The 12213-nt window shown below is 50.7% G+C and overlaps 1 protein-coding gene across 1 annotated transcript; it reads right to left on the reverse strand.

Moving 5' to 3' along the window:
* Nucleotides 1–241: 241 nt before the first annotated feature.
* LOC148838545 (calpain-5) lies at nt 242–9102 on the reverse strand. Its single transcript, XM_088911496.1, has 12 exons — nt 8938–9102; nt 6577–6708; nt 6152–6363; nt 5418–5613; nt 5078–5271; nt 4233–4310; nt 3972–4149; nt 2738–2860; nt 2453–2649; nt 2053–2171; nt 1331–1467; nt 242–418 (listed from the first exon to the last, which is right to left on the reverse strand). The coding sequence occupies exons 1-12, from the start codon at nt 9100–9102 to the stop codon at nt 242–244; spliced, it is 1908 nt and encodes a 635-aa protein (XP_088767622.1).
* Between the last annotated feature and the right edge of the window lie 3111 nt (nt 9103–12213).

A 12213-nucleotide genomic window follows, 5' to 3' on the forward strand; every position in this document is an offset into this window, starting at 1 on the left:
TAGGGCAAGATAAAAATCCAAGCTCCTGCCTTCATTATTTACTGCCTGTTAGCGCTCTTACTGTGGTGTTCCGTACTTCACGTATTTAGCAATTATACCAGTCAGCTGGACTGTGTAGTTTTATCTCTTCCTGCAGTGAACTCTTCAGTGTTCCAGGGATGTCTGCTGATTGTGCTGGCCTGTACTTCCTGATCTCTGGTCCCCCTGGCTGCAGTTCATATCAGTGGCCACTAGGGGGCACTCACAGGTCAGTCAGGCAGTCACTGGAGGCAGTATCTACGTGGATGCAACTCCTGATTTCGGGTCTTGATTGCCCGTCCTGCAGGTCAATCATCCAGCTCTTCTCCTTCTCATTTTCCCAGGCTGGGAGGCTCACCCGTCCCAGCAGCGTGTCCATCAGTAAGCCCCTGGCCCAGATCTGTAGCCCACACACACGCAGCAGGCACAAACCCAACATGTCAGACACAGAGCCGGGCAACAGGAATTCCAGCACTGGAGCCACTGCACTATTTATATTGAACAGAGCCATGTGCACTGCTGAACTGACCCTGTGTTTGAAGTACTTGTTGAACAAGTGCTCTACACAGCACCTGGACTGAATAGTGCATGTACTGGCCAACTGTTTTTAATATACTGGTGCATAGCGTCTCAATACCGAGCACTTGCTCTATATATTGCATATACCATATGCATACCATGTACAAGGTCTGATTTCAGTGTCTACAGAGAATACACCTAGTATATACAGAGGTGTTAGACCAGTAGGGGGCGCTCACCCTGCGGTCTGTGTGGGTCCTAATGCCCCACTATAGTGATGGGGACACTATACTGTAAAAAAGGCACTGTCCTTCAGATGAAATGTAAAACCGAGGTCCTGATTCTCTGCAGTCACTAAAAATCCCAGGGCATTCCTTGAAAAGAGTAGGGGTGTTACCCCAGTGTCCTGGCCAAATTCCTCCCCTGTCCTTTACCAATCATGGCCTCCTAATAATCCCCATCTATGAACTGGCTTCATCTCTCTGTTCTCCTCCCCAGTGAGCTGGTGCACTATGGCTGCTATCACATCATCCAGGTGGGGCTGCACACTGGTGGTGGAGGAGAGTTCCCATTACCTGTAAAGTGCTTTGAGTGGAGTGTCCAGAAAAGCGCTATATAAGCATAAGGAATTATTATTTATATGCTGTAAATTAACACTAACACTCTGTATATGTACTGTTCATACCAGTGTAAGGATATGCTCTGACCTTCTGCACCTCTCTCTGTATAAGCCATGATCAATGCATGCACAGGCTCAGTGTGCGGCGGCCGCGTGCCAGTTCTGCGCTCTCACCTCGATCTTGACGTGTCTCTCGGGGTTCCTCCGGTAAAAGATGGCTCTGAGGTTGAACTGGGGATTGCTGGTGGCCCTGAAGACGCGTGAGCGCACCGCGCTCCCCTCGCACCGCATCACGGCGTACACGTCCGGGGCTGCCAGGCACACACACACACCAGAACTCGCAAGGTTTACTGTTGAACATGGGACAGGGCTGTTCCACTTTGCCAAGGTTGGGTGTACTCAAATTCAGGAAGGCAGTGGCAAAGGGCAGCTGGGCTTCTTAATGATCATCTAGATTTAGTGAATCAAAACAACGACATGGGACAGAATGGCAGTCCCTGCCCCTCCCTGCCCCTCCCCTCCATGCTGAGCCCCACCCGTCCCCTCCTAGCCCAGCCCTGTCTCTCCTCCCCTGCCCCACCTAGACTCGCCCCTCCCCCCTGCCCTGCCTAGCCACACCCCACCCTGCCCCACCCCACCACTCCCCTCCCCTCTAGACCCGCCCCTTCCCCTCCCTATCCCACCTTGACCCACCCCTCCCCGCCCAGCCCCACCTCTCCCACCCTGCCCTACCACTCCCCTCCTAGCCCAGCCCTGCCTCTCCCCCCTTCCCCACCTAGACCCCCCCTCAGCACAGCCACAACCCTCCTACCCTGCCCCACTTAGACCCACCCCTCCCCCTCCCTGTTCTGCATAACCCCGCCCCTTCCCTCCCACCCCGCCCAGCTGCATCTCACCTCTGCAGTGGGGCAGCCCCAGCTTGCTGGCCTGCCGCAGGGTCACCGCGGTGACGCGACAGGAGGCTGGCACACAGCAGCTCCATGTGGAGGGGTTGGGCAGGTCCTCCTTCAGCTCCCTGCCAGAGAGGGGAGAGGAAAAGGGTTCGAATCCGTCACAGAGAAGCAGGGACAGGAGAGGACTCGCCGACAGGCAGGGAGAGAGAAACTCAGAGCCTTGTTGGAAGTGTGTAATTCTGCTGTCTCCTCTTCTTATTTTGAAGAAGCTCTGTGAGAAGCTACTTTTAAAGGTGCTATATAAAATAACGCTTCAATCATTATTATTAAATGATATCATTATAATTAACTATAATATTATTATAGGAGAGGGGCAGGATGGGAAGGGCCGGTGGGGGCGGACCTGAGGCCAACGTGAGTCTCGGTGAAGACGCGCAGCAGGAAGCGCCCGGCGCCCCCGGGGTTAAAGGTCGTGGGGACGATGACGTAGCGGCCCTGCGAGAGCTCCGTGCGCAGGAAGACGCTGCGGGAGTCCATGTAGACGGAGCTGGCCGCTTGCTCGCCCACATGCTGCACTCGGCTCCGCCGGTTCGCCTCCACCTGTGGGAGGGAGAGTCGCGAGACCCGGAGTTCGTTTCCACCAGCCCCCCCCCTCCATAGCTCCTCCCCCTCCTGCCCCCTCTCTCACCCTCAGCACTTCGAAGCCGATGGGAAGGTTCTCTCCCGCTCCCTCTCTCCGGCGCGCCCTCTTGTCCTCCTGCTGCAGGCAGATGAGAACCTCGTCCCTCTCCCTCTGCAGCTCCAACATGAACTGGAAGGGAGGGGCAGAGGGAGGTTAGCACCCGACTGACCCACCGGGTCAGGCTTGGTGGCGTGACGCTCGGTACAAGAGTTTGCGCATCAGTGAGTCAAAGTCTCTCCCCAAGATCCTCAGCGTTCCCCCCACATCTCTCCACCAGCCTCAGCATGAGACAGCGCTTCGTAGTGTCTCAAAGCACGTCTCAGCGCCTGACTGCGTTTCTTAGGGTTTTCCAAAATCTCCAGGTGTCTTAGTCCAACCCAAAGTTCCTCTGTGTCTTTGAGACTCTTGCCCCTAGATATCTTCCAAAGCCTCTCAGTGTGTCTATGTGGCTCTTAAAGGGGAACTACTACGCTATTTTACTATTTCAGGCTGAGATAGAATCAGTATTGATGAGTGCATTTCAAACCACAAAGTAAAATATACACAGTAACATCTAAAAGCTCTAATTTACATCACAAAATAGAAGAAATTTCCAGGTATGCATAGCGCCATGTTCTGCGATTCAGAACAAGTCAACAAAACTTCCGGTGAGGTGATGCTTCCCTATGACATTGTAAACAAGCAGGACTGAGAATCCATCTCTTTTAATCCAATAGAAATATTGCTCTCGTGAGCACCTGAGATGGTTTTGCAGACGAATTCTCATGATTTGTTAGGTCTGCAGATCACGTTGGGACATTTCTGCAGTGAAATATCTGCTGCACAACCTGTGCTTATTCGCTCATACATCCCATTAGATTAGTCATTACAGTGACTAGTGAGCAGGAAGGGCCGCTTCATGTCACAATTCTTACAAACTCGCTCTCGCCTGTGGCAAGACCAGGGGTTTTTGACAACATGTACAGTACATACACAAATTTCACGATATCGTGCTTAATTAGGAGTTTGTAAAATTTTGCAAAACCGTCAATTGATTTACGTATTTTGTTTCTGAAATGTAATAACCGGTCTGTTCCTGATCCTGAGCGACTGCGCTCTGGAAGGGCGAAGTCACATGTGGAAATACGCCAAGGGGTGGCGGGTGGCAGTGGCGTCTTCCCGAAAAGCTGAGGGAGAAAGGCGTGTCCACCCTGTTCTGGACAGCGGAGGACACCCCTGCGGGCTGACCGGTGCGGGGCACCTGCGGGTTGTGGAGGAAGCTGTCTCGGTGGTTGACGCAGCCCCCGCAGCGCCCCTCTGACCACTCCCCGTAGCGCCGCGCCTCCCGCCACCTGGGCCGCGGGCACAGCAGGGCGCGCTCCATCCGCCGGCACACCACCACGTCCGTGAAGAAGCTGCAGAAGTCATCGAACTCCATCCTGGGGGAGAGGAGAGACGGCGGGCTAATGAGGGCCTCAACCCGCCATCGTAAGGAAATGACGATAACAGAAAAAATAATCACCAGAACTCTCCGTCATCTCTCACGGTGACGCCCATCTTCTCTCTCTCACTGCGGCTCACCTGCTGCCACTGTGGAGACCTGCAGGGGGCACCAGACACACACTGTTCATAGAGCTACAACTCCCAGTTCAAACAGTGTTATTAAAAGCATTGGTCTGCGGTCTGCTGACTATTCCAGTCGGTACTATTTATATCTTAAACTATGGACAAACCAGTGAAAAACACCACCGTAACTGCATTGTACAGCATGCAGTCCAGCCGGTTTACATTACAGTACATAAGATCTCGGCTTGAGGTTCCAGTCTGTCTATATTGTTATACGGGACCTCCACTTTCTGAGGGGTCACCTGGGCCCCAGTATGTAACACATGTCAAGAACAGCCTCTCCACAATGCAAAAATGAATTAAAAAGGAAGGTAATTTGTTTACAATAAAGACAGAGCAAATTCTCTGTCCTAAGGTGCCTTAGTGTCCTAAGGTATTTTTTTGCTGGTTTTAGTCCTTATTGTGTTCCAGCTGGTGGTATCTTAAATAAATTGGCATCCTTTTCGTGATGTGGGCTGGATAAGCCTGAGTTATGATACGTATTTAGGCCCAGATGATCACTCAGAAATAGCGGGTCCCTGTGACAGATGGTGTCAGTAGTGGGATTAAATGCCATTATACTATATTAGAGTATATAACCCCTTTTTAGACATATGTCGGTTTCACGGTATATTACCCCTTCTGTCTGGTCCATTTATATTAAAGCTCATAAGTCCTACTTCCAGACCAGCCAGCAGTCTGTATTACAGTATATTAGCCTTTCCTGCATGCCAGTTGCTAGCCTAGATCACAGTGTATTACCCATGGCTCCAGGCCCCAGTCCAGTCCGCAGTACCCCAGGGGTTCCTCATTCGGATCATGTGCAAACGGGACTTCTTGAAGAGGGCTAGCAGTCCACTGCCCACCCTCACTTTTCGCACGGCGGTCACCCCATAGGCGTGGCCCTTCACCAGCCCGCAGTCCAGCACTGACTCCACGCCCTCCCCCTCGCCAGGCTGCGGGACAGGGGTGAAAGAGGCACCTCAATGGGGCGATTACTGTCCAAACGATGCTTAGCAGGAAAGACCAGGAGAAGCTGTGCTTTTGATGGGCAATTAATGGAGAGAGGCACAGGGACTGTATAGGAAGTTGCGGTTCTGACCCGGATGGAGCAGGTGATGAGGGCTCCCCCCCGGCTGTGCACCCGGCTCAGGGTCTGGTACAAGGCCCTCCTCTGGTCGGGGTGCTGGGCCAGCCCGACCTGGTCCAGACAGAGCGGCTCCGATACCCCTCCCGTGAAGTCCACCAGCGCCTCGGCCGTGTTGCCCCCCTCCAGGGCCTCGTAGCACCCGTTCAGCCTGGGAGAGAGAGATGGGGCGGAGGAGGGGAGGGGTGAAGAAAAAGAAAGACAGAACGAGGCAGCAGAGGGTTGAGGGAGGGAGGCAGAGAAGCTGTCAGCTTGGGTCTGTCCTGTTCACTGGAGTGTGAGGAAGGATCAGACTTGTTCACTGGGCAGAGGGAGGCATGGGTTTCCTTACTGGTGAGGGATGGGGGATTGCTGTTTTCCCAAACACATCATGGACAAGGATTCTTACCTTATATAAAACACGTGACCTTTTTGTGACCAGTTCACATGAGCCAGTTCTTTATTTAAAAAAATACACGCATATAACATCCTGATTTAGTTCAGTTTTTTGTACCCGGTCAAGTGAACCTCTTTCAACTTGATGAAATCAACCTGAGTTCACCTGAGAGGTGAGGGGTGAGAACCTTAGACAGCCAACTCAACCCTTATTTGTTACACTCTATAACAAGGATCTCCAGGTGAAAGGTCAGAGGTCAGGGGGTCAGGGGGTCAGGGGTCAAGCAATGATGGGGAAAGGGAGAGGGTCTCACTTGGCATAGGCCTTCTCCAGCAGGGCGCTCCAGAACTCGCGGGGGTTGGTGGAGCGGCAGAACAGGAGCTGGCCGTCCGGCCCCACGGGCAGCCGGTCATCGATCACCACGTCCGTCCACACGCCCAGGCGCCAGAATCGGAAGTGGAAGATCCCGGCGTAGAGGTCTGGTCGCTTAGGGTTCCACTCCTGTTCGCAGTGCCCTGGGATCACCTGGGGGAGAGAGAGAGCACTGTTTCAGCTCCTCAAACACACAGAGGTCTCAGAAAATCCATCCGTCTGTTGAGAGCCCTTGAGCTGGTCTTTTCTGAATTTGTACATTGCAGCTCCTGCCCTGCTCTTGTCCTTCATTGTTGGTTCTAGATATATCTGTGTTTTACGCTTTAAGATCAGAGAGTCAATTCTAGGCTCTAACATCCTCCTCACCTTCTTCCACAGCGAGGGCTCAGTCGCCAGACAGGAAGTGGCGGCCACCATCCAGCAGTTACCCAGGCTGCCCTGGTGCAAGTCCCGGGAGCTAATCCCATCCACAAAGAGTCTGGGGTCCTTACACAGCTCCTGGGAGAGAGGGGCAGAGCGGTGGAATGGCCAGGGACTCTGATGTTGGACAATACGTTTTGAACAAGAACCTCTCTGTTTGGAACTTGCTTGCTTCTGTGTATCTAGACTGTGCAGCTGTTTGTCGACAGTGTGTGTGTGTAATTTGTTCAGGTGTGAGAGCACAATGTGTGTGCACCTTCAATGTGCATTCATTCTTCAGTGTTGATGTGCTACAGTATGAAGGTGTGAGTCTACATGGTGTAAGGTGTGTGTGCAGCTGTGTTTCTCTGCGGTGTGCCTATTGTATTGGTACAGTATAAGTGTGCCTGCACTGTGTGGGCTGGAGTGTCCATTTTAGCTAAACAGACTAAGCTCTGTAACCCGACACTGAGAGATGCCAAGAGACAGGCCTCAGGTGTCGCAGCCCTAATCAACCGCTTAACACGCATACACACAGTTATATAATCCTCACAAACTGCATGTACAGTAAACTGCACAAAGACAGGTTATGAACACAAAAAAAAACATGCAGGTACACACAGCTGCATGTGCTGGCCCAGGGTTTACTGCATCTCTGGACTGTGTGTGTACAGCATGAGGTGACAGATGTCGCACTAGAATTTGACTCTCAGCAGGGACAAGCCTAAAATACCAGAGATCTTGGGCCTTCAACTCTGAACTGTCCTGTGGCAGGAGAGTCATTGTATCTCCCTACAACAAGAGAAATACTATCATATACATGAATACAGTGTCCCAATCCACACTGCAGATCTCTGTCCCCATATTAAAATTCTGGGAATACGATCAGATATGAATTTCTAAAGGAAAATTCAGGTTATTTTCTATACACGCCTTTCCCTCCCTCTTGTTTGCCTCTCTCTCCTTCCCTGTCTCACTCTTTCTCTCCCTTTTCCCTAAACTCCCCATCTCTCTCTGCTCCCTCTCTCCTCACTCTCTCTCGGCCATGTGCTAAAGTCATCAGCTGTGGTCCTGCGCCTAAAGTAAACACAGCGTTCAGGAACAGCCTGCGCACACGCGCCACTCTCCTGCCAGGGGTATGGTTACACAGGGACGGACGCCGCCCCTTAATTAGACTCTGCCCTTGAATTAGGCTGCTCTTTAATTAGCTTGACGGAGGGGGTTCCTGAATTAGATAGAGGGGACAACTGCTGTTCTCGGAGAGGGTCGCTGGCTTATACCCCTGGATGTGGTCTCTACTGTATCCATACATGGCAGTTGTTATCCTTCCCAGAAAACTTCCTCTACGTTTCGCCTGACCTGCTTCTGCTGTGAGGTTTCATCCCTCTGCCATCTTTCTGCAACAACCCTACGCCAGGAGACCCTGACCCTTGATAGCCCCCCAAAGGCGGCAGGTTTTAGCGAACCTGTCACACCAGCAGCCCAGCGCCTGCTCTTTTTGAAAGAGTTATTTTCTATCAGGGAAGCCAAACAACGGCGCACACTATAGAGTACAGCACTTCCCTCTGTACAGGAGATTCAAAAAAATCCAATACCTGTGATGGTGAGACGTTCACTTGTGCACCTGTAAACTGGTGTTTGGTTTTGTCAAAGCTGTACTGTCCTGAATTTGTGTGGGACATGAGTTGAAACTGTACTGAATCTGTACAACAACGGGGCTGAATTTGTGCTGGACTTGTGTTGAAATTATGCTGAAACTGTACAACAACGGTGCTGAATTTGTGTTGGACTGGTGTCGAAATTATGCTGAAACTGTACAACAACGGTGCTGAATTTGTGTTGGACTGGTGTTGAAATTATGCTGAAACTGTACAACAACGGTGCTGAATTTGTGCTGGACTTGTGTCGGAATTATGCTGAAACTGTACAACAACGGTGCTGAATTTGTGCTGGACTGGTGTTGAAATTATGTTGAAACTGTACAACAACGGTGCTGAATTTGTGCTGGACTTGTGTCGAAACTGTGCTGAATTTGTGCTGGACTGGTGTCGAAACTACGCTGGAACTGTACGACAAATGTACCGAATTTGCGCTGGACGAAACTGTGCTGAAACTGTACCACGCCGGTAGTTAATTTGTGCTGGATGTGTGTCAAATCTGTGCTGAATCTGAAACAGAAACTGACAGCTTTGTGCTTCACTTGCTTATTTCTGCTTCACTCTTGAGCCCTTCTGTGAGCACCTGTCTGTGAGCACCTGTCTGTGAGCCTGCTTCAGTGTGTCAGTCCACGTCTTTGCCAGTGAGACTGTCTGTCCCGGTGCCAGTTACCCTCGGTCGCTTCCAGGTGATCCCGGTGGGCGGTGCCCGGCGGTAGAAGAGGGACTCTGCACAGGGGGGGAACAGGGGGTCCTGGAAAAGTACCCCCCTGTGGAGACAGCGGCGCTTCAGCTGGTGATAACGCTGTCCCTTAAACACCTGTACTCTCTCCGGCATCCTGAGAGGGAGAGGAGGAGGAAGCATGAGAGTGGGAGAATGAGAAAGACTGGCTGGCAGCAGGGCACTGACAGAAAAGGAGAGGTTAATACACCCTGACTGGTAGGAACTGAACACACAGCACGAGAGAGACGGGATGGAGCTCAGAGAAGGGGGACAGGCAGGAATATTAAGACAGAGGGACGGAGATAAGGGGAGAGAGAGGAGGTGCGCTGTGCCAGCTGGCTATGCTGGCAGTGTGTGTGTGACCAGGCGCCTGGCTCTGTGGCACTGTGTGCCAGGGAATGTGTGGCACTGTGTGACTGTGCCAGGAAGTGTGTGGCACTATGTAACTTTGTGCCAGGCCATATGTGGCACTTTGTGGCACTGTGCCAGGGAATGTGTGGCAGCATGTGAGGCACAATGCCAGTCCCCACCCGTGCCCTCTTGACCCACCAAGAGACACGAGATGAATTTCACTATTATTACCTCCGCTCTGCCTGCTTGCACTCCCTCTGTTTAATATAGCTCGGCCGGGACGCAGCGCTGGCACCAGGGCTGTATAAGGATCAGGCTAGATCCAGCCCTCGCTGCAGCCAACACATTTTCAAATTAGCAGCCCTGTGCTCTGCAGTTCAGGAGTTTTTAGACTAGCTCATTCCCCATGTTCGTAAACACGATAGCCGATCAAGCTTGTAGCGTGAAACTGGGATCGTATTTGCCCCCCGAGATCGTTTGCCATCAATTAGCGCAGTCACTGACCTACTACTTATTTTGTACGTCTTTCAGCTGCTTCTGAGGAAGTCTGAAAAGACCCAGGCATCAAGTTAACTATACATACAGCTTCTTGCTCATGAATTCCACTGCCTGGAATTCGCAGAGAATTTTCATCTTTAGGCTTAATTTGTTTTCACTAGCGCTACATGGACTTCAAGGCAATCTGGGGGTGTTTCAGCCGAGGGGGGGGGGGAAAGTGACGTAATCATTTTTTTCCCCCACACAGATGTCAAAGGGTTTTAAGAGCTTACAGGCTTAATACAGAACAGACACATCAGTCATACGAGCACAAGAAAAGTTACCAGTATGATCTGGCTAGGTATTATCACTGTGTGTGTGTTACAGGTTGCTTGCTGATCGAGGGATTTCGCCAATCATTTCTTGAAGGACCCAAAATCCTAAAAGATTAGCTAAAGCATCGAGCTAAAGAGGACTACAAGGACAAAAATTAAACTAAGACCCAAGTGGAAATGAAGGGCTGGCATGTTCAGGACCGAACACCAGGAGGTTCAAAAACAGCCACTCGAGGTTCCAGAATCGATTCACAAGCTTGGTGCGGTGAATAGTTCATTGTTCCATAATGCAGCCGATGTAACTAGTGCTCTAAACGTTGAACAGAAGTACTCACCTCTGTCTTACAAGCCAGATGTTCCTTAGCCAGATATGATTTTTCTGTGTAGAATCTCTTGCTCTGGGATCCTCGTGTAAGGAGCTACACATCCAAGTCAATGCGATCTTCATTCATTTGCCACATTGTGCCCTTTTGGTGGTATTCTGACACCCCAATCAGACCATCAGTACATCCACCAACACAGGGAACCTCCAAATTTCCCTGTCTTGCCCTTCTCCCCTGTCCCAGCTTTTCGGTGTCGGTATGTGTGTGAAATAGCTGAGTCAGATCAGCTCAGCTCTTGCCGGTGTAACTTCATCCCGTCAACCAGCTAGACAATGGACTCCATCTCCCTAAAAACTGCCGCTCACTGAAACTGACCCCCTCTGCCAGCACACAGAGTAACAAACGCGCGTCACCGTCGAGCACCGCACACAGGAGCGCGCAGCCCAACTCAGACCGTCTCTTCCCTTTCGCGTGCGAACCGGTCACTACCGGTCACTACTTCAGGTCAATCACAGACTTCTGAAAAAAAGAAACACGCTGCGATGTGTGGCTATCCTTGCTCTTTAACAGCGACAAACACTGCCCGAGTCCCTGGTCTGGCGGTGAAGAGATCCCAGCGTCTGTGCATGTGTGTTTATGCTTTCCCTCAAGCTCGCTCAGACTTGTGCTCCAAGCCTCCTGCACTCAGACATCACAGCCAACTTCCATCCCTGCGTGTAAAATAATCCACGCTGGCGTTTCCCCTGTGAGAGGTTGTGCTCCCCCATGCACTTCCCCCTGTAAGTACTTCTGCTTCCTTAGGTGATTAGTGGTGTTCGAATCACTCCCCCCACCTCTCTCTCTCCCTGACAGATCCGCTGTCAGTCTGCCTGTGTCACTGACACCTGAGTCCCCAGGGCAACAGACTCTCTGGCTCTTAACTGCTTCAGTGCCAGACCACAGACGCCTTGAGAAAAAGACAATAATCCCACTTCATTGATCAACTCCCACTTGGGTTTTGAGAGCTCGCAGGCTTAATACAGTCGGAAAGCAGCAGGCATAAAAATCATCTTAAAATCATCATCAGTTTGGCTGCAGGATAGGAGGGGTCCTTTTGCGACTTTCCCAAATCTAACACACCAAGACACAGCCTGTATAACTACTGTTCTCTGGCCTTTTCCACCAGTGTGCTGATCCTCAATGAAATTTTGACTAAACTCTGAGTTCTTATTTAAAGTACAACCTAATGTTGTGATCAAGCCATTATTTAAACTTACCAGACCAACTAGCTGAACTAATCACTCATCAGGTTGAACTAAGCCTTTGCCTTCTTTAGATTGCACTACAAGTTTGTTGAAAATGCACAGATGAGACTAAATCGCAAATGATCTTTTTTTATCCATTAAAAATGCATCATTCTAATTGAGCACAATAATTGAGCCAATGACTTGATTAAAGAGCTCCCAAATTAGTGCACAAAAATTAGGTGTAGTACGTCAGGAATCAGGGCTCAGGAGGTGACAGAAGTACTCTTTAAGGCCACTGCTTGTTACACAAATGGTCTACAAGAGTCTATAAAATGATCATCCAAAAGGTGAGAGTTAAATTTGTGGGGTTTTCTAAGAATCCTAAACCGCCCCAACCAAAACCAAAGGAAACACTGCACTCTGTATTGTGAGGAAAGGATAAATACAGTAAAATAAAAGAAAGATATGAAGTGCTGTCCCACCTAATATCTTGTGTATTTCTGAATCCCACCA

This window comes from Atractosteus spatula, chromosome 3 (assembly GCF_055471065.1).
Source record: "Atractosteus spatula isolate fAtrSpa1 chromosome 3, fAtrSpa1.hap1, whole genome shotgun sequence".
Lineage (NCBI taxonomy): Eukaryota > Metazoa > Chordata > Actinopteri > Semionotiformes > Lepisosteidae > Atractosteus > Atractosteus spatula.